The 23,011-nt window shown below is 36.9% G+C and overlaps 1 protein-coding gene across 1 annotated transcript in view; it reads right to left on the reverse strand.

Annotated features, from left to right (window-relative positions):
• Nucleotides 1-23,011, reverse strand: part of GDPD1 (glycerophosphodiester phosphodiesterase domain containing 1) — a 52,936-nt gene that overhangs the window by 21,296 nt on the left and 8,629 nt on the right. The window contains exons 2-4 of the mRNA XM_029927824.1: nucleotides 20,503-20,545; nucleotides 6,911-7,046; nucleotides 4,623-4,668 (exon numbers count right to left, since the gene is read on the reverse strand). Of these exons, the coding sequence (XP_029783684.1) occupies nucleotides 4,623-4,668; nucleotides 6,911-7,046; nucleotides 20,503-20,545 (225 nt within the window). The remainder of the gene's footprint in view (nucleotides 1-4,622; nucleotides 4,669-6,910; nucleotides 7,047-20,502; nucleotides 20,546-23,011) is intronic.

Here is a 23,011-nt window from a genome sequence, read left to right on the forward strand (position 1 = left end):
AGTCTATGTAGAAGGTGTGCCAGAGAACACAGCTAACATAAATGAAACCAAAGCAAGAAATGGAGATAGAGGCTAATAATTGGTTAAGCAACTGAAATAAGTCACATCTGAAGAAATATAACCTCTAGACTTTTAAGTTATGAAATCCAAATTCTTTAAAAAAGTATTTTTTCACTTGACAATCAAAAAAGTATCAAAAGTATTACTTGACAATCAAAAAGAATGAAATCTTGCCATTTGCAACTACATGGATGGAACTAGAGGGTATTATACTAAGTGAAATTCGTCAGAGAAAGACAAATATCGTATGATTTCACTCATATGTGGAATTTAAAATATAAAACAGATGAACATAGGGGAAGGGAAGCAAAAGTAATATAAAAACAAGGAGTGAGACATAGTGTAAGAGACTCCTAAATACAGAGAACAAACTGAGGGATGCTGGAGGGGTTGTGGGGAGGACGAGCTAAATGGGGAAGGGGCGTTAAGGAGGACGCTTGGGATGAGCACTGGGTGTCATACATAGGGGACGAATCACTGGTTCTACTCCTGAAATCATTATTGCACCACATGCTAACTATCTTGGATGTAAAGTAAATAAATAAATAAATAAACAAATGAATGAATGAATAAATATGCAAGTAAGTAAATAAACAAAGAAAGAAAACTCATCACATGTGGTTAATTGGCTATTATAACAGGCAGTGCAAATAGTGCAAATATAGAACATTTCTTGCTACACTCGAATTAAATGGCACTGTTTTTTAGTTAAGTAAAATTTTTGATAGCTTGTTATGGGTGGAAAAATTAATTTAGCAGTTAAAAGAATTGCCATAGGCATTAGCTATTCACATTAAGGTACGATGTTTGCAAGGATCAACTTAGAAAAAGTCAAACAGACAAAATTAACTTTGGAACGTTATATAGTAAGAATAATATTGCATCTAATAGTGGGAGAAACAAGGAAATTAGGGGAGCCTGGGTGGCACAGTCAGTTAAGTGTCTTACTCTTGATTTCAGCTCAAGTCATACTCTCACAGTTTGCGAGTTCAAGCCCCACATTGGGCTCTGTGCTGACAGTGCAGAGCCTGCTCGGGATTCTCTCTCTCTCTCCCCTCTCTCTTTGCCCTACCCTATTTGCTCTCCTTCTCTCAAAATAAATAAATAAACTTAAAAAAAAACAGGAAATTTAAGTTATATTAATAATGAAAAATAAAAGTATGCTGAAGTGATGTGAAAATATTTAAATGAATGCCTCAGCTAGCACAGAATATAGAAAATGTGTTGGGGAAATAAGTTTGTCCCCAGCATTGTTCTGGGCAGAAGATAACCACCTGAGAAATGCTACAGAAAGGGAAAGGGGAAATCAAGAGTGATGGGCAAGGAGTAAGCCACAGGAGGCACCGGGAGAGGGATGAGTGAAGTGGGCTCTGATAAGCATGCAACAATTTTTAAACCGGTCATTCTGACCAGCCTAGATTATCCAGAATATGTATTTTCCATGAAAAAAAGTCTACTTTCAAGTAAGCAGGATAGAGAATAAAAAATCATTTGGTTAACACATTTTATAGTTTTTCTTTACATTTATTTTTTAATGTAGCCTGTGGCAAGTCAAAGCACCTTTACCATCTCCGGTAAAATTGTGAATCACAAAGAAAGCAAAAGCCCTAAAATCGGTATTCCTCTGAGAGTTGATAGTCTCCCTCTCTCTGTCTCTCTCTGTCTTTCTCTCTCTCTCTCTCTCTCTCTCTCTCTCATATTTAAAGAAAAGTAAGGGGCGCCTGGGTGCTTCAGTTGGTTAAGAATCTCACTTCGGCTCAGGTTATGATCTCACAGTTCGTGGGTTCAAGCCCCATGTCAGGGCTATGCTGACAGCACAGAGCCTGGAGCCTGCTTCGGATTCTGTGTCTTCCTCTCTCTCTATCCCTCCCCTGTTAATGCTCTGTCTCTCTCTGTCTCTCAAAAATAAATAAACATTAAAAAAAAACTTAAAGAAAAATAAGCCATAACTCTGAGGAGGGGAATAGGACACACACACAAAAAGGAACAACTATCTACCTAATCTGAGTTAAGTACCATATATTTAAATTTCACATTTAAGGCAGTTTTAAGTTAACTGTGATATGAATATAATATGAATAAATTTGAATATAATATGAATAAAAATTAATTCTTCTTTATAGCTGTCTGAAACTTGAATGTATATGGCATTGCTATTAATAAGGTATTAGAAGAGACTCTTTAGGGCGCCTGAATGGCTTAGTCAGTTAAGGATCTGACTCGTGATTTCAGCATAGGTCACAACATCCCAGATTGTGAGTTCAAGCCCTGCTTCTGGCTCTGCGCTGACAGTGCAGGAGCCTGTTTGGGATTCTCTCTCTCCCTCTCTCTCTTCCCCACCCCTGCTCTCTCTCTCTCTCAAAATAAATAAATAAACATTAAAAAAAAAAAAAGAAAGAGAGAGACTCGTTAGGAATGACTGAGTGGCTCAGTCAGTTGAGTGTCTGACTCGGGCACAGGTCATAATCTGGCAGTTCATGAGTTCAAGCCCTGCATGGGGCTCTGTGCTGACAGCTCAAAGCCTGGAGCCTGATTCAGATTCTGTGTCTCCCTCTCTCTCTGCCTGCTTGTGCTCTGTCTCCCTCTCTGTCTCTCTCAAAAATAAATAAACATTAAAAAATTTTAAGGAAAAAAAAAGCAGATTCTTTAGATGGAGAGGCAATATAGTGTAGCTGAACACTGACCTGGTTAGAATCAAGTACTAGGTCTGTCATATATCTGTCGTATGCCCTTAATCAAGTTAATTTACATCTTTATGCCTCGGTTTCCTTATTTATAACAGGAAGAGATAGAATTACATAGTCTCAAAGGTCACTGCATATTCAAATGTTTTATGACTTTATGAGGAAGTTATATAAATAAAAACTTTAAAAAAAGAAAGAAAGGAATAAAACCTTAAAAAATGATCTTTTAATCTTTGTGAGGTTTTGGCTTTGCTCTATAAACAGAAATAAGAAAAAACAAAAACAGAAAAGAAAAACAGAAAAAAAATTTCACTTATGAATTGTTTTTAACCTTCACAAATCTACACTGGACACCAATATAATAGCTTGGCAAGTATAATCTTATTAAATTACAAGAATTCAAAAAGTGTTTCCTCAAACCAACACAGCTTAATGATACTTACCTGGAAAGTAAAATCAAACCATTTTCAGATCGAAACATCCTTTGGAGATAGCTAATTTAAGCAATTTTCTGATTTTTATTCAGCTTTTTAAAATTTTCTAATCAAGGGGAAATTACACTGGCCAGTTTTTTTTTAATGTTTTATTTATTTTTGATACAGAGAGAGAGCATGAGAGGGGGAGGGGCAGAGAGAGAAGGAGACACAGAACCAGAAGCAGGCTCCAGGCCCTGAGCTAGCTGTCAGCACAGAGCCCGACACGGGGCTCGAATCCACGAACGTGAGATCTGAACTGAGCCGAAGTCAGAGGCTTACCCGACTGAGCCACCCAGGCGCCCCTACACTGGCCAGTTTTAAGTCTAGTTCACAAAGTAGTTATATTTCTTTTTGAATATTAGTATCCATAGACCCTTGACATTTAACCAAGGTTTTAACTACATACGAGCCATTCCATACAAAGGACCATAACATGCAGCATCTTGCAGTTTTACTGAGTTACATTTGAATCATTCAAAACATGAGGCTGAATTGTGAGAGTGTGGGTCCCCGTACCTGCTCAGCAACCTGCATCTCCAGGGAGTCTATTTTCCATCATCACAAACCTCACAAACCGGGCCAACAACATACATGTTCCTTTGTGAGAAATATTCCCTCAAAAGAGGGAAAAGTGCTATGCTGGTGATTAAAAAGTGATGATGACCAGGAAATGGGTGGTTTATTTGAGTTGTCTTTAATAATTTCATAAAGGAAGCAGTGAAATGACATAAAAACCAAATGTTATAGAATCAGTAATGATCTGAGAAGGGTCCTTTTCAATGTCTTTTCATTTATTGTTTATACTTATGATGGATTATAACTACAAATTATAGTAACCTATAATTTGAAGCTTTAGAAATGCAAACCGTCCTGGGGCTCCTGGGTGGCTCAGTCGGTTAAGCCTCCGACATCGGCTCAGGTCAGATCTCACGTTCGTGGGTTCGAGCCCTACATCGGGCTCTGTGCTGACAGCTAGCTCAGAGCCTGGAGCCTGCTTCTGGTTCTGTGTCTCCTTCTCTCTCTGCCCCTCCCCCTCTCATGCTCTGTCTCTCTCTGTATCAAAAATAAATAAAACATTAAAAAAATTTAAAAAAAAAAGAAATGCAAACCATCCTAAAAGTCTCTGGGTTTCTTATAATTAGTATTCAGGCTTTTTTTTTTTTTAATTATTCAGGCTTAATTTACCTGTACATAAATTTAAATAGAATGAACTAGTTAAATCTCTAGGCTTCATCATCTCAGGGTCAAGATTTCAGATCTGTTGGTCTGAGAAACTAAGTATTGAGGGCAGTACTTTTAGCTGGAATTCACTATGACAAGAGAACACACATGTATATCTAATTCTCAGTATAAATAAATACACTCTAATGTAAATGTTTAAGCTGCAAATGGGAAATATTACCTCTTTGAAATGTGACATCCAGTTTGCCGAGGTAAGGTGGGAGTTCCTTTAAAAGAGATGATTGAAAAAAAAAAGTTAGCTCTCAAAATTTTAAAGTATTTAAAAAATTTTTAAGTATTTTAGTATCTTACATTAAAGATCTGCTTCTTCAAAAAATAAGAGTAAAACATTACCTATGTTTACATAGGGTACTCTTTAGCAGAATCTCAAACAGCAAATCAATCATATAACTACTGACTTTCACAACTTATAAGAAATCTGTACCATTTAATATGGACCTTTTCTCAACCAAATATACAAATATCTCAGTAGACACGCATCAAGAATAGACAACGTTAAAAATTGACAATCATACAGAAAAATCTTTAAACTCACAAATAAATAAATGCTAATTAAAATTTAAATTTAGGAAATTTTTGTTATAGTTATAATATTCAGTAAAGGTAAGGGTACAGCAAAATGGAAATTTCTCTAAAATCACATTTTAACTCTCTTGTGTTTTTTTTTAATTCTTACTTTGCTTTAAGGTAAATTCTACAACCAACATGGGGCTTGAACTCATGACCCTGAGATCAAGAAGCACATGCTCTACTAACTGAGCCAGACAGGAGCCCCAGATTGTAGAATCCTTAAACACTTTGTTTCTTAAGTGGCATTTTATTTTATTTTTAATTAACTAATTAACTTTTTTTTTTAAAAAAACTTAGAACAGAGGAGGAATGGTAAAAAATAACTCTATATCCAATCAGTGGAATAGCAGCAGTCATTTGAAATGTGGAAAAATAAGCATGGAATCTGAAAAGGCTAAATACCATACAATTCCAACTATATGATATTTTGGAAAAGGTAAAACTATGAGGACAATAAAAAGATCAGTGGTTGCCAGGGGTTGGGGGTAGGAAGGTTGAATAGGCCGAGGACTTTTAGGGCAATGAAACGATTATGTACAACACTTGTAATAGTTGATACGTATCATTATATATTAAAACCTACATGTCATTATATGTTAAAACCTACAGAATGTACAACATTAAGAATAAACCCTGCTGGGGCACCTGAGTGGCTCAGTCAGTTAAGCATCTGACTGTAGCACAGGTCACGATCTCGTGGTTCATGAGTTTAAGCCCTGCCTCAGGCTCTGTACTGACAGCTCAGAGCCTGGAGCATGCTTCAGATACTGTCTCCCTCTCTCTCTGCCCCTCTCCCACTCATGCTCTGTCTCTCTCTCTCTCTCTCTCTCTCTCTCTCTGTCTTCAAAAGTAAACATTAAAAAATAAAAATAAAGCCTACTGTTACCTATGGATTTTGGGGTGATAATGATGTGTCAATGTAGATTCATAGACTGTACACATGTAACACTCTGGTGCAGGATATTGTGAGGGCCTCTACATGTACAGGTTCAGAAGTTAGTGGGAACTCTGTAATTTCTGCTCAGTTTTGCTGTGAACCAATAACTGCTCTAAAAACTAAAGTCTATTAAATGAAAAAGCATGGGAAAATGTGTATCATGTCATAATGTCAAAGTGTTTAAAAACACAATATACATAATATACAGTAGGACCATAGCTATGTAAAAAACATACAGGACATATGCATTCACATAATATCCTCTTAATATAAGTTTTCTTTATGTTGTAAAATAAAGCATTTATTTTCCCCATCCATTTATCAGTCTTTACTATAATGGCATGTAAACCACTAAAATCAGATTTCCTATCGTTGAAGACTGAAACTAATTCATATTTAATTTGAATCAAATAAATCGTACATAGACTGTTTCAAGCAAGTTGAATTCTAATAGTTTTACATTTGAAGATTTCGGTAATTTTGTTAAGATATTTATAAAAATAAGTCTCCAAAGATTTATCCACAGATGTCTGTAGTGAGTACAAATCCTCACTGGAAGTTAGAATCGTTTTTGTTTGTTTGTTTATTTATTTTTGAGAGAGAGACAGAGACAGAGAGAGTAAGTGGGGGAGGGACAGAGAGAGAGAGAGAGAGAGAGAGAGAATCCAAAGCAAGCTCCAGGCTCTGAGCTGTCAGCACAGAGCCCATCACAGGGCTTGAACCTATGAACCATGAGATTATGACGTAAGCTGAAGTCGGATGCTTAAGTGACTGAGCTACAGAAGTGCCCCAAGAATAGTTTTGAAAATCTCCTTTGACATTCATTATTTAATCACTATCATTTATTATTTATTGAAACAGTATCTGGCATTCATTGTTTTTAATTATCTTATAAGCTCCAATATCTACTAGATAATAGTTTATCATGCATTGCTACTTACACAGTACTTGAGATCAGAGATGTTTACATTGACTCCGGTTGATCTCTTTAGATTCTCATCATGTGACACTACAACCTGTTCATCTTTTGTGATATGACAGTCCAATTCCAGCATATCAGTTCCAATTGTAACTGCACTGAAGAAATGCAGAGAAGAATAATGACATTCTGAAAGTTAAGTAAACTTAGATTATATGCATCAGATGTAAAATTTGCAGTTACAAATCATATAGCAAAAAAAAATCTGAACACTAAAATTTCTCTACACTGTCATCTATTAGATATATTGATGTGAAAAGTAAACACATAATAAGAGAATCATGTTGCCCCTTTCAATAAGCTGCCATCCACATTCCTGACAACCCAATATGATGGAAAGAACACTGGATCAGGGGGCACCTGGCTGGCTCAATTGGAAGAGCATGCAACTCTTTTCTTTTTTTTTTAAGTTTATTTATTTTGGAAGAGAGAGAGAGAGCAGGGGAGGGGCAGAGAGAGGAGAGAGAAAAACCAAAGCGGGCTCCTGCAGCCAGAGCAGAGCTTGATGCAGGGCTCGAACCCACGAACTGTGAAATCATGACCTGAGCCAAAGTCAAAGTTGAACACTTAACTGCCTGAGCCACCCAGGTGCCCCAGAGCACGCAACTCTTGATCTCAGGATCATAAGTTTGAGCCCCACGTTAGGTGTAGATATTACTTAGATAAAAACTTAAAAATAATAATGAAAAAAAAACACTGGATCTAAGGTTTAAAAAGGTCTGGATACCAGTTCCTTTGTATAGGGGCACCTGGGTAGTTCAGTCGGTTAAGTGTCTGACTCTTCATTTCCACTCAGGTCATGATTTCATGGTTCGTGAGTGCAAGCCCTATGTTGGACTCTGCACTGACAGTGAGGGGCCTGCTTGAGTTCTCTCTCTCTCCCTCTCTCTCTGACCTTCCTCCTCTTGCATGTGCCACTCTCTGTCCCAAAAAAATAAATAAGCTTAAAAAAATAAACTTGGGGATGCCTGGGTGGTTCAATCGGTTAAGCATCTTAACTTCAACTCAGGTCATGACCTCACAGCTCATAAGTTCGAGTCCCAAGTTGGTCTCTGTGCTGGAGCCTACTTTGGATTCTGTGTATCCCTCTCTCTCTGCCCCTCCTCCATTTGCATTCTGTCCGTCTCTCTCTCTCTCTCAAAAATAAACATTAAAGAAAAGTATTTTTAAAAAAAGAATGTGTTCTATAACTGTGGGCAAGTAAATACCCTTCTCTGGGCCTACATTTTCTATAAAATGATAGGATTACAGAACAAGCCTTTGCCACTCTAATTCAACATAGGATTAAAAATTCTAGCCAGAGAAATTAAGCAAGAAAAAAAGAGGGGAAGGCATCCGAAATTATCTCTATTCACAGATTACATGATCTCAAATATAGAAATCTTAAAGATTCTCTACACAAATACAACTGCTAGAACTAATAAATTCACTAATGTTGCAGAATACAAAAACCAACACACAGGGGCACCTGCATGGCTCAGTTGGATAAGTGTCCAGCTACTGATTTCAGCTCAGGTCATGATCTCGTGATTTGTGAGATCAAGCACCTAGTTGGGCTCTGCTCTGATAGTGCAAAGCCTACTTAGGATTCTGTCTCTCTCCCTCTCTCTCTGCCCCTTCCCTGCTTATGCTCTCTCTCTCTCTCTCTCTCACTATTTCTCACTCTCTCTCTAAACAAATAAATAAACTTAGGGGCACCTGGGTGCTTTAATCAGTTAAATGTTCGACTTCAGCTCAGGTCATGATCCCCTGGTTCTTGAGTTCGAGCCCCACAGGGGACTCTGTACTGACAGCTCAGAGCCTGGAACCTGCTTCAGATTCTGTGTGTGCCTCTCTCTCTGCCTCTCTCTCACTCATGTTCTGTCTGTCTGTCTGTCTCTCTCTCTCTCTCACAAAAATAAATGAACATTAAAAAATTTTCAAGCAAATAAATAAAGTTAAAAAAATCAACACACAAAAATCAGTTATATTTCTATATATTCACAATGAACAATCTGAAAAGGAAATAAAACAATCCATTTACAATAGTATGAAAAATCATTTAAAAACTTAGAAATTAACTAAGGAAGTAAGAGACTTGTACAATGAAAACTACAACACACTGTTGAAAGAATTTAAGGAAGATATACATACATGGAAAGACATCCCACATTCACGCCTTACAACGCTTATGGTTAAGTTACATTGATCTATACGTTCAATGAAATTCTTATCAACATCCCAATGATTTTGCAAAAATACAAAAATCCATCCTAAAATACATATGAGGGGCACCTGGGTGACTCAGTCAGAAAAGCATGCAACTCTTGATCTCGGGGCTGTAAGTTCGAACCCCACTTTGGGTGTAGTGATTACAAACAAAAGAAAACAAAACAGCTGCGCCTGGGTGGCTCAGTCAGTTGAGCATCCAACTTCGGCTCAAGTCATGATTTCAGGGTTCGTGGGTTCGAGCCTCACATCAGGTTCTGTGCTGACAGCTCAGAGCCTGGAGACTGTTTCAGATTCTGTGTCTCCCTCTCTCTCTGCCCCTCCCTTGGTCGCACTCTGTCTCTCTCAGTCTCAAAAATAAATAGACATTAAAAAATTTTTTAAACAAAAAAACCCCGAAACTATAAAATGTATATGAAATCTCAAGGAAACCCAGAATCAAAACAATCTTGAAAGAGAACAAAGTTGGAAGACTCACACTTCCTGATTTCAATATTTACTACAAAGCTATAGTAATCAAAGAAATATGGTGCTGGCATAAAGATAGACATATTAATCAATGAAATAGTACACAGAGTCCAGAAGTAAACCCTCCCATATACTGTCAAATGATTTTCAACAAGATGCAAAGACCATTCAATGAAAAAAGGGTAGTCTTCTCAACAAATGGTTCTGGGAAAACTGGATATCCATAGGTAAAAGAATGAAGTTGGATCCTTACCTAACACCACATCAAAAAATAAACTCAAAATTGATCAAAGACCTAACCATAACTCCTAAGGTGAAAAAAAACCTTAGAAGACAACATATAGGAAAAGCTTCACCACACTGGATTTGGCAATAATTTCTTGGCTATGACAACAAAAGCACAGGAAACAAAAGAAAACAAAGTTGTACTTCATCAAAATTAAAAATTTTTGTGCATCATGGATGCTATCGACGAAGTAAAAAGGTAGCCCACAGAATGGGAGAAAATCTGTGCAAATCATCTATCTGATAAAGGATTAATATGTACAGTATATAAAGAACTCCTTAAATAAAAGTCAACAAGAAAATGACCCAATTCAAAAATGAGGAAAGGACTTGAATAGATATTTCTATAATGAAGACATGCCAATAAGCACATGGAAAGATGATAAACATCACTAATCATTAGGGAAATCTACTCAAAATCACAATCAGAGGGGCACCTGGCTGGCTCAACTGGAAGAGCATGTGACTCCTGATCTCGTGGTTATAAGTTTAAGCCCTATGTTGGGTGTAGAGATTACTTAAAATAAACTTAAAAAAAAAAGCCCACTATTTCACACCCTTTTGGGTGGTCATTATAAAAAAAAAAATAAGGAGAGAAGGAAGGAAAAAGGAAAATAAGGAAGGGAGAGAAAAAGGGAGGAAGGCAGGACGAAGGGAAAAAGAAAGAAAGAAAGTCCTGGCCAGAATGTGGAGAAATTGGAACCCTTGTATACTGTTGGTGGGAATATAAAAAGGCAGTTCCTCAAGAAAATAAAACATAGGTTTACCATATGATCCAGGAATTTCACTTCTGGGTACACACAGAAAAGAACTGAAAGCAGGGACTTTTAATATTTATACGACTGTGTTAATAGAAGTAATGTTCATAATAGTGAAAATTAGGAACAACTTAATTAATTGTCTATCAACTGGTGAATAGATAAACAAAATGTGATATATCTACAAAGAAATATTATTCAGCCTTTAAAAAGGAAGGGAATTCTGGGTAGCCTGGCTGGCTCAGTCAGCAGAGCAGGAACTCTTGATCTTGGGGCCTGAGGCCTATGTTGTATGAAGAGACTATTTAAAAATTAAAAAAAAAATCTTAAAATAAAAATAGGAAGGAATTCTGATATATGCCACAACATGAGTGAATCTTTAAGATATTATATTATGCAAGGTGAAAAAAGCCAAAAACAAGAATACAAATATTTAAAGATGCCACTTATATAAAGGTACTTAGAACAGTCAAATTAATAGAAATAGAAAGTTGGCTAAATACTTTAAATATATTGTAATTTGTTGGTTACATCTCAATAAAGTTGGGGGGGAGCATAGACACTGGAGTCTGTGTTCAAATACTGGGTCTGCCACTTACTTGGGCAAGTTATTTAGCTTCTTTATGCTTCAGGTTCCTTGTTCCCAAAACTGATGATGCTATTAGCTCCCTGCACCTCACCGCCTTGCACCTTACATTCCAAGTGACCCTACACTCTTTCAATACTCCCTTTGCCTGGAGTGCCTGGATGGCTCAGTCAGTTAAGCATCTGACTTTTGGTTTCGACTCAGGTCATGATCTCATGATTCATGGGTTCAGGCCCCACATCTGGCTCAGCACTAAAAAGCGCAGAGGCTCCTTGGGATTCTCTCTCTCTCTCTCTCTCTCTCTCTCTCTGTCCCTCCCCCATGCTCACTCTCTCTCTCTCAAAAATAAATAAATACACAACAAAAAAGAATACTCTCTTTGCTTGAAATGTCTTTTGCAGAAAGACAATATACAATAAAAGACACAAAGTTGAACAGGCACTTCACAGATAAGGATTTCCAAATGACCTGCAAGTGTATGAACAAATGCTCAAAATCAAATGTCAAGCAGGGAAATGTAAATTAAAACCACAATGAAACAGCACTACATATCCACTAGAATGGCTAAAATTAAAAGGCCTGACAACAAACTGGCCAGACAGTGGAGCACTGGAACCCTCATGCATTGCTGGTGTGCGTATAAGTTGGTACAATCACTTTGGGAGGTATAAATATAGACCAACCATGTGATCTTGCAATTCCACTTCTGCTAAGTATATATCTGAGAGGGATGAATGCATTTGGCTATTAAAAAACCAGATAACACTACTTCACACATCATGGATGAATCTTACAGATATAAAATGAAGAAAGAAAGACCTGACACAAAAGTATAAATACTATATGATTACATTCAAGTTGTCAGGAACAAGCAAAATCAATCTATCATAATAGAAATTGAATAACTGTTACCTAGGGGCAAGAAGTGTGGACTGGGAAAGGTCACAAAGACACCTTCAAGGGTGCTATAAATGTTCTGTATCTTTATCTGGATGGTGGGTACAAAGGTACATACATATTAAAATTCACTGGGCTAGAGGCTCCTGGGTGGCTCAGTCAGTTAAGTACCCAACTTCGGCTCAGGTCATGATCTCACAGTTCATGAGTTTGAGCCCCACATTAGGCTCTGTGCTGTTAGCTGTTCAGATTCTGTGTGTGTGTGTCTCTCTCTGACCCTCCCTGGCTTGCTCTCTCTCTTTCTCTCTCTCAAAAAATAAAAAAATTATTGGTCTATGTACTTAGATTTTGCATTTTATGGGACATATATGTTATACAACACAAAACAGATTTTTTTAAATGCTTATTTATTTATTTTTAAAAGAGGTAAAGAGAGAGTGCAGGGGAGGGGCAAAGAGAGAGGGAGACCAGAGACAGAAAAGCCCAAGCAGGCCCTGTGCTTTCAGCCCAGAGCCCAATGTGGGGCTCGAACTCATGAACCGTGAAATCATGACCTGAGCCAAAATCAAGACACCCAACTGACTGAGCCACCCACCACAGTTTTTTTTTTTTTAAGTCTTTCTTCTAACTCTTATCTGCTAACTCTTACTCACCCTTCAAGTCTAAGCTTAGAAACCACATTTCTGGATATCGTCCCCAACCCCCAAGATTGGATTAGGCCACCAATTTACATACTGCTAAATTGCTAGGACTTACTGCAGCACCCTGTGTTTCCCACAGTGTTTTGAATGTATCCATTTATGCCCTCCCCCCAACACCAGTGAGACAGGAGCTATTTGAGTAAACGGTTCGTGGACTATATCTAGTTTACTACCGCTTTCCTAGTGCTGGGGCACAAGACCTTGCACAGCTGATAGTCTATAAACTACTTGTTAAAAAACCTCTGTATGTGCAAAATGCCCACATAGCACCTTACGCACTAATCATTGCGGGTGACATTTCAAGATGAAGAAAAAGTAAACATGGGTGAAACAGGGAAAAATTCAAGAATGGAAAGAATAAAAGCTGTGGTGAGCAGAGGAGGTGAGAAGCCACAAAAGTAGATAAATTATGCTTGTGCAATATATTCCTATGCACTTAAATTGTTTACCAGTGGTTTCATATAAAGTCAGGTCTCTACAACTATATATTAAATTCTTAGAGGAAAGGCCTATGTCTGTTACATATTTTCTAATGTTCATGATATGGGGCATATTGTAGATATCCAGCACATTTTTCCTTGTTTGTTTGTTTGTTTTTGAGAGAGAGAGGGAGATAGAGTGTGAGGGGGGTGGGCAGAGAGAGGGACACAGAATCTGAAGCAGGCTCCAGGCTCCCAGCTGTCAGCGCAGAGCCCACCCAACATGGGGCTCAAACTCACAAACTGCAGGATCATGACCCGAGCCGAAGTCAGACACTTAACCGACTGGGTCACCAAGTGCCCTATTTCCTAATTTTTTTTTTAAATGTGTGTTAATTCCCTTGGTTAAAAAAGAAAGAATGAGGGGCGCCTGGTTGGCTCAGTCAGTTGAAAGCTGGATTCCTCGTTTTGGTTCACATCATGATCTGCAGGTTCAGGAGTCTGAGCCCTGTATTGGGTTCTGTGCTAACATCACGGAGCCTCCTTAGGATATACTCTCTGCCACTCTGCCCTGCCCCACTCACTCACTCTCTCTCTCTCTCTCTCTCTCTCTCTCTCTCTCTCTCTCAAAATAAATAAATAAATGAACTAAAAAGAAAAAAGAAAGAAGAAGAAAAGAAAGAATGAGGTTATGGTAAGTAGAATCCAGTGGGACCTAGATTAAATTTTTAAAATCCTTGGCCATCCCAGATCTAATGCTTCTAAAACTATGCAGCTGTCAAAATTTGCCTTTGGAGCCAACCACTTACTCATTTTCTCTTATTTCACCTACTTCTGATGATCCATTCCAACTAGGATCCTATTCCCAATTCCCATCCTAGGGATGCCTGGGTGGCTCAATTGGTTAAGCAACCTACACTTGATTTTGGCTCAGGTCATGATCTCATGGTTTGTGGGGTTGAGCCCTGCATCGGCTTCTGTGCTGACAGCGTGTGGAGCCTGCTTCAGATTCTCTCTCCCTCTCTCTCTCTGCCCCTCCCCTTCTTGAATGTGCATGCTCGCTCTCTCTCTCAAAATAAATAAATAAACTTAAAAAAATTCCCATCCCAATGTCCACTTAAGGCCTTATGCCAAAATCTCATACTGCTCCCTCTTCTTCCCCATTTAACACTCCCTTTCAGTGTCCTGATTACTACTAGTTGTTAGGAGAAAAACGAATCTGGCTCCTGAATGTAATTCTTAGTAAGACATAAATAATTACCTTTATGTGTCCTCTTCTAAAGGATATCGATCTTTAAAAGAGAATATTTGTTTGCCAATTGTGTTTGCTAGACCCAAAAATGTATAAAAATAAAATCCATAGAGAAATAAGGAAACAAGGGGCGCCTGAGTGGCTCAGTCAGTTAAGCGTTCAACTTTGGCTCAGGCAATGATCTTGAAATTCGTGGGTCTGAGCCCTGTGTCAGGCTCCATTTGGATAGCTCAGAGCCCGGAGTCTGCTTCAAATTCTGTGTCTCCCTCTGCTCATACTCCACTCATACCTGCCCATACTCTGTCTCTCTAAAATGAATAAACGTTAAAAAAAAAAGTTTAGAAAATAAGCAAACAAAAACAGATTTAGGTTGGTAGAATTAGTTTTCTGTATTTTTTAATTTCCTTAAATGTTGTTATTCTGTGTTCAATTTTTTAAAAAAGACTTAAAAATGTAGAAACTGTAAGCAATATATGCAGCCAGCAAACAGTTTTGAAATAAAATCCTAATATCCTTTATATAACTAAAAAAAGAAAGGTACTAGTAATTTTTGGTCATTTGCATATCTTTCTTTTTCTTTTCTTTTGTTATTTTTTTCTATGGCTATGTAAAGGGAGAGTAACGGTAGAGGCTATCTATATTTTTCTGTATTTAAAAAAAATTATACCTTTTATCAAAGAAATCTAAGTATTAAGTGCCATTAACTAAACTGTTAGCTAGTTTTAGAAATGTTTAGGAATTGAAAAAAATTTTTCTACTTATTGTATGCTTGTCTTTTATTAATAAGCTAATAAAAATTCAGAGCAATAGTAAGCGCAACCAGGACAATTTATAAGTTATCCTAATAAAATTATCCCAAATTTGATATACAAATAGCTAGAAATAGCAAGAAAAGAAAACTTTTTCATTACTTTGGCCTTCAAAACGTTCCATAAATAATAATAAGTATCTATCTCAATTGAAGCACAGATATTTTATAGCTGAATTTCTTTTTTTATATAATATAGCTGAATTTCTGACAAGCTGATGACAAGCATAGAAAATGGGATGCCAAGGCTTCAACATTACCAGAAAAAGAAATAAAAACTCTAGCTCTAAAAGATGTGAAATTACTTGAAATTCCACAGAAATAATACATAACAATTTAAAACAGACCCTATATTAAGAAATTTATTTGAATCTCTTTAATTCCTCACATTTCATAGATGAGAAGTTAGTATTGTATTAATTAGATATTCTGAAAAACATACCATGAGAACCAGGTCACTGATTAATTACTTTGACTGCTTGCCAACTTACACTTCCAGTTATTGCTAAAACAATTTGTTTCTTGCTTTTACCATTCATGTTAATACCACAGGGATCAAATTATCCTGTGGGTATTTACAAAGGCGGCCTGGTTTAATAACCTAGTTATATTAGCTCTTAAGAGCCAAATTTTATATACTCAAGGGCTTAGTAACTCTGTGTGTGTGTGTGTGTGTGTGTGTGTGTGTGTGTGTGTGTGTGTTCTTTAGTTTTTGGTTCTATGCTTATTATGGATGGGGTTCTGTCTCCTTCATCTGTCTTCTGTTAATATTCTGCTTTGTTCCTGAGTTCCCCATTCCATATATCATTCAGTAAGCAACTGGTGAGAGTCTATTAGCAACAGAACTAGGTGTTAGCGACTGAGAGATCAATATGGAGGGATTCTTGCCACCAAAAGAACCACAGAGGAGACATACTCATAACCTTGGGTGTTTGTGAAAGCATTTTATAAACCACATCACAGGGCTTTTTATAAACTGTGAGATGCAAAAAATAAAAGAAAGAAGGAAACAGAAAGAAATGGTGAGATGCAATTATTTCTTTGCCAGTCCTAATTACTTCTTTCGGCCCACTAGAATGAATTTATTTTCCATACATTCTTAAGATTCTTTCAATTTCCTAGACATATCTTGTCTACATACCCTTACATCTTAATCTCAAACATTTCACATTTTTCCCTTTTTTTTTTTTGAGTAACCTCTGCACCCAATGTGGGGCTCAAACTCACAACCCAGAAATCAAGACTTGCATGCTCTACCAAATGAACCAGTCAGGCACCCCAAACACTTCACATTTTAAAAAATAGCTTCTTCCTCTGTACTAAATGATAACTCTTCTATTCCTGGTATCTTTTCAATTTTCTGGTGAATCCTAACCAAGCTTCCCCCACCAACTATTTATACTTTCTCTAGTATCTTCTTCTCTTTACTTCTGTGTCATAATAGATATGCTCTATAAAGTGTATGTCTACACATATATATAAATAAGATCTAAATTTTAGCCGCTCATTATATTTTTGCTATCTCACTCTCAACTACTTATCCTATCAAAGATATACCATACCTAAGCACAGTATCTATCGTTTGCCGGTTATGTATTATAACTCCACCTTTTAAATATAATATACCTTGAAAATATTATGTTTACATGATCTTTTTCTTGCTGCTTACGAAGCAGGTATTAACAACAACAACAACAAAGGCTTCCTAAGTATCCCATAAGTTAAAGGACGAATAGAATATTTCTAAATGAAAACAAAATTATTGATTGATAACAAGACCACTGATACATACATAAGATAAAACAAAATACAAAAACTACCACCATCAACAAATCTTTAAAAAAGATATTAAAATTAAGCCTGTTGGGGAAAAGGCAGTCTCTTTAACAACCGGTACAGAAAAAAAGTGGAGCGCTACATGAAATAGAATGAAACTGGACCACTTTCTTATATCATACACAAAAATAAAGTCAAAATGGATTAAAGACCTAAATGTGAGGCCTGAAACCATAAACCTCCTAGAAGAAAAACCTAGGCAATAATTTCTTTGTCATTAGCCTAGATATGTCTCCTCATACAAGAGAAACAAGAGCAAAATTCATCTATTGGGACTACACCAAAATAAAAAGCTCCTGCACAGCTAAGTAAACAATCAACAAATCTAAAAGGTAACCTACTGAATGGGAGAAGAGATTTGCAAGTGATATATCCAATAAAGGGTTAGTATCCAAAATATATAAAATCTGATACAACTCAACCCCCACCCCCAAACCCAAATAATCCAGTTAAAAAACAGGCAGAAGAGGACCACCTGAGTGGCTCAGTCAGTTAAGTGTATGACTTTGGCTCAGGTCATGATCTTGAGGTTCATGAGTTTGGGTCTCACATAAGGTTCTCTGCTGTCAGCATGGAGTCCACTTCAGATCCTCTATTTCCCTCTCTCTCTGCCCATCCCCTACCTGTGCTCACTCTCTCTCTCTCTCTTTCTCCCTCTCTCAAAAATAAATAAAACATTTCTTTAAAAAAATTGGGCAGAAGACATGAACAGACATTTCTCCAAAGGAGACCTACAGATGGCCATCAGATCCATAAAAAATGTTCAACATCACTCATCGTCAGGGAAATACGAATAAAAACTAAATGAGGTATCACCTCACACTTGTCAGAATGGCTAACACTTGTCAAAAACTCAAGAAATGGGGTACCTGGGTGGTTCAGTGGGCTGAGCATAAGACTCTTGATTTCAACTCAGATCATGATGCTGGGGTTATGGGATCAACCCCTGCATCAGACTCCACACTGAGTATAGAGCTTGCTTAGGATTCTCTCCCTCCTTCTCTCTCTCTCTGTCTCTCTCTCCCCCCTTCTGCCTCTCTTCTGCAATTGCTCTATCTCCCTAAAATAAAAAACAAAACAAAACAAAACCCCCACAAGAGACAAGTGTTGGCGAGGATGTGGAGAAAAAGCAAGCATTGTGCACTGTAGGTAGGAATGCAAATTGGCACAGCCACGGTGGGTAACAATATGGAGGTTCCTCAAAAAATTAAAAATAAAATTACCATATTATCCAGTAATTCCACTACTGGGTATTTACCCAAAGAAAATGAAAACACTAATTCAAAAAGATATATACACTCCTATGTTTATTACAGCATTATTCACAACAGCCAAGATGTAGAAGCAACCCAAATGTTTATCAACAGATGACTAATAAAGATGTGGTAGATATATATACAATGGAATATTACTCGGCCATTAAAAAAATGAGATCTTGCCACTTACATGGATGGACCACAACATGGGTGAACCTAGAGGGTATAATGCTAAGTGAAATAAGTCAGTCAAAGAAGGACAAATACCATATGATTTCACTCATATGTGGAATTTAAGAAATAAGACAAATGAACAAAGAAAATAAAAAGACAATTAAACATAGTAAATGTAATGTTGTATCTAGCAAGTAAGAACCACCTAAATCAGACATTCTTTGAATATCAAAAAACTTTTCAGATGATCAATCCTCAAAGATAAAACTATTTATATACCATCTTACAAATAACTTATTATATAGATGTATATCCTTGGTAATAATTTATTCTGAGTATTTTAATTTCATAAATAAGGGTGTTTGGAAAAAATTTAAGCAACAATATGGAAAAAATGTATAAAACAATATACTTGATGCAAAAGAATGCTCAGAATCACTCAAAGTTATAAGCATTTATCCCAGATAGTATATTTATCACTACATCCCAGGCAACAAATATTTGATAAATCATAATATCCTGGGTACGCGCCCATATGCATCTCAGTGTAAACGGTACAAATAAAGTAATTCACTTATTTTTTTTTAACTCAGAGTAATTTAAGTTTTTTCCACAGACAGGAGGAAAGTTTTTGCATTTTTTGGAATGTAAGAGAATTTAGGGGATTATAGTCAAATGCACTGTATTATAGAACAGGAAGAATAAGCAATGACAAACACAAGAAGATGGGATTTAGATGAAACTAGAATATGGAAAAGCAGTACATTTGGACCTCATAACAGGAAAGATAAACTCTAAGTTACTTTTGTTATTTTTATTTTTAAGTAATCTCTGTGCCTAACCTGGGGCTAGAACTTGCAGTCCCAAGATAAAAAGTCACACACCTAAGTTTTAAGGTGCCTTTGACAAGAAACAGGACAAAAACTTAAGCCAACTTCTGATTTCTTAGCCCCAACTGTATGCATAAACATGGCTCAATAAATATATAAGAAAGTATTTTTCAGGGCACCTGGGTGGCTCAGTCAGTTAAGCATCTGACTTTGGTTCAGGACATGATCTCATAGTTGATGAGTTCAAGCCCCGCATCAGGCTCTGTGCTGACAGCTGACTCTGGAGCCTGCTTCAGATTCTGTGTCTTCCTCTCTCTAGCCCCACTCCCCACACTTATGCTCTGTTTCTCAAAATTGAGTAAACAAGAAAAATTTTTTTTTAATTTTTTTTACTAAATATGGAAAGGTAATGTCTTCTATGGGGTATAACTTTTCATATTCCCTGCCTTATTTTCCGGAGAAAAGAAAACAGTGTTTTCACCATTACTACAGACTGATGATGATCATTTACTCTAAGACAAAGAACAAGGTATCAATCAGCTTTCATTCCTGTCTCTCCTGCTGCTTTTCTGTGAGGTGCCCTAAAAGAGATCTATATGAAATATGAATAATTGAAACACTGGGAAAAAAATTTATCTTATTCAGAAAAATAAGATCCCCATTTATAAAGCTTCAAACAAGAAAGACCAGATTACAGGTTCAGGTCTGTAGAAGAATTACAGGGTAGACACATAACCCTATTCAGAAACAGCAATCAGTGTAACAGTTGTTTCATTTTCTCCTTTTCTCTTTCTCTCCAAGACTAATTAGCATTACACACAGTATGTTCCTTGTTACAAATGTCTTCTTTCAGCTTTAGAACTATAGTATCTTTTGATTACCCACAACTCTGTTCTAGTTTTTCTGTTATGCATAAGCCAAACACTCTTTGTAACACTTCAGACTAGCTAAATTTAAAAAAAAATGATTTTAATAAAATAGAAACAACTATCCCAAGTGGATGCTACATGTATACAATCTTCACTTTGTGAATCTTTATCACTTCAGAGATAAACTGTAAAAGAATATATACTTACTGCTGAAAGGCTGCCATTGTATTCTCCAAATTTTCGCCAGCACCTGTGAAAACATTCAATTTAAACTTTATTTACTTAGCTAATTTGAACCTTTTATTTTTCCAGAAATTCACTTTAATAAGATACATCTAATTAATCTTGATGTTTATATACCATGAAGACATTATAAGTGTTTTAAAGAGTGTAATGGTATTTTGAAAAAAAGTTTTTTTGGCTGCAGCAAGAAGAATGAAAGATTAAAACAAAGTTACAGCAACACAGAAAGGTTAGGAAAACCTAGACATGATTTTTAAGCTACGATATCTTGACAGAGGAGGACTTGGTACATATACGCCTCCTCAGAGAGAGTTAGACCATCTCTCCTCTGCACCCCTGTACTCTCTTATGCATCTCTCTAATAAGGCATTTATTACATTACAGCATAAATTACTAACCTGACTCCTCCTTTTCCTAAGAATTACTGAAAAGTTACTGTTTTAATCACCCTGGCTGAAGGCAATATAGTGTAGTAGTTGAGGGTGGAGTTAGGATCTTCATTCTCAAATCTATTTGATATTTGTATGACCTTGGTAACCTCTCTGTGGCTGAGCTTCTTTATAAGAATGAGGGGCACCTGGCTGACTTGGTCAGTGAAGCATTGACTCTTGATCTCAGCATTGTGTGTTTGAACCCCACATTGGGGGTAGAGATTACTTAAAATATATATAATTAGAAGTTTTTTTTTTATTAAGTAAATTTACTCTACCTTCAATGTGGGGCTCAAACTCAAGACCTAGATCACATACTCTACTAACTGAGCCAGCCCGGTGCAGCTACCCTCGCCTCCCAACCCCTGCCAAATAATTTTTTTTTTTTTAAATGAGGATGGGGCATCTGTGTGGCTCAGTTGGTTAAGCCTCCGACTTCGGCTCAGGTCAGATCTCACGTTCGTGGGTTCAAGCCCCGCGTCAGGCTCTGTGCTGACGGCTAGCTCAGAGCCTGGAGCCTGCTTCTGGTTCTGTGTCTCCTTCTCTCTCTGCCCCTCCCCCTCTCATGCTCTGTCTCTCTCTGTCTCTAAAATAAATAAAACATTAAAAAAAATTTTTTTTAATGAGGATGATGATGGCACCTGTATTAGTGTAATTAAATGAATTAACATGTCAAGTGTCCTATGTCAACAATTCAAAAAAATGATAGTTTTCCCTTTTTAATGTTTCTGATGTTAGGGGGCTTTTTACAACAGATAGTATGTAATAGTTTATCTGGCAAGATTTTCTTGCCATTTTATGTTATAAAATGTGCATTTTATGATTAATGCCATTAAATTCAATGAGATACAGTAAAACCTTGGTTTGCAAGCATCATTCATTTGAGAAGCATGCCTATAATCCAAAACATTCATATATTGGGGTGCCTGGGTGGCTCAGTTAGTTAAGCTTCTGACTTCAGCTCAGGTCATTATATCACGGTTTGTGAGTTCAAGCCCCGCGTCAGGCTCTGTGCTGACAGCTCAGAGCCAGGAGCCTGCTTCAGATCCTGTCTCCCTCTCTCTCTGCCCCTTCCTTGCTCGTGTTCTGTCACTCTCTCTCTCTCTCTCTCTCTCTCTCTCTCTCTCTCTCTCTCTCTCTCTCTCTCAAGAATAAACATTTAAAACAAAAAACAAAGCACTCATATGTCAAAGTGAATTTCAAGAACCATTGGCTCAGTTGTGATCAAGTAACATTCAGCATAACATACTACTCATATTGCAAAACATTGCTCATTTATCAAGCTAAAATTTATAAAACAAAATAAAGTTCCACAGTTTAGCACAGAGAAAGAAATATCCGTGTGAAAAAAAGATACTTTGATTTTAGGTTCACTTTAGTTACTAGAGGTTGATTCACAATAGATTACAGATGAAGTAAATATGAAGATTATAGCTATTTTTTTTTTAAGTAAGTGCTCTTTTGGGGTGGCTGGTTGCCTCAGTTGGTTGAGCAACAGACTCTTGGTCATGATCTCAAGGTTTATGGGTTTGAGCACTGCTTTGGGCTCTGTGCTGACAGTAAGATGCCTGCTTGAGATTCTGTCTCTCCCTCTCTCTGCCCCTCCCCATTGGCATACAGGAACTATCTCTCTCTCAAAATAAATAAATAAACTTTAAAAAAAGAGTAAATGCTCTATTGACGTTAAATGACTTTTATTTTCTTTTATAGATTAAATGACTTTTAAAAATCTACATGGTGTGTGTTTTAGTCAGAAACTATGGAAATATGTTATATTCGGATAATCAATATTCAAGAAGAAAGCACTCTAGAATACGACCAAAAAAGACAAGAGTGCTCTAAAATGGTTATTAGTAGGTTAAATAAATTAAACTACCGACTGCTTTTTGTGCCAAAAAGCAATGAAGTTAAAAGGATGCAGAAGCCAGTTTGAAGAAGCTCTCATTGGCCAAACCTGGAACAATGTTAGCACCAAAATAATAACAATAATTATCAAATAAAACAGAAAATGCTGAACCCACTCCCAAAAAAGAAAGAATACA

This window comes from Suricata suricatta, chromosome 17 (genome assembly GCF_006229205.1).
Source record: "Suricata suricatta isolate VVHF042 chromosome 17, meerkat_22Aug2017_6uvM2_HiC, whole genome shotgun sequence".
NCBI classification, from domain to species: Eukaryota; Metazoa; Chordata; class Mammalia; order Carnivora; family Herpestidae; genus Suricata; species Suricata suricatta.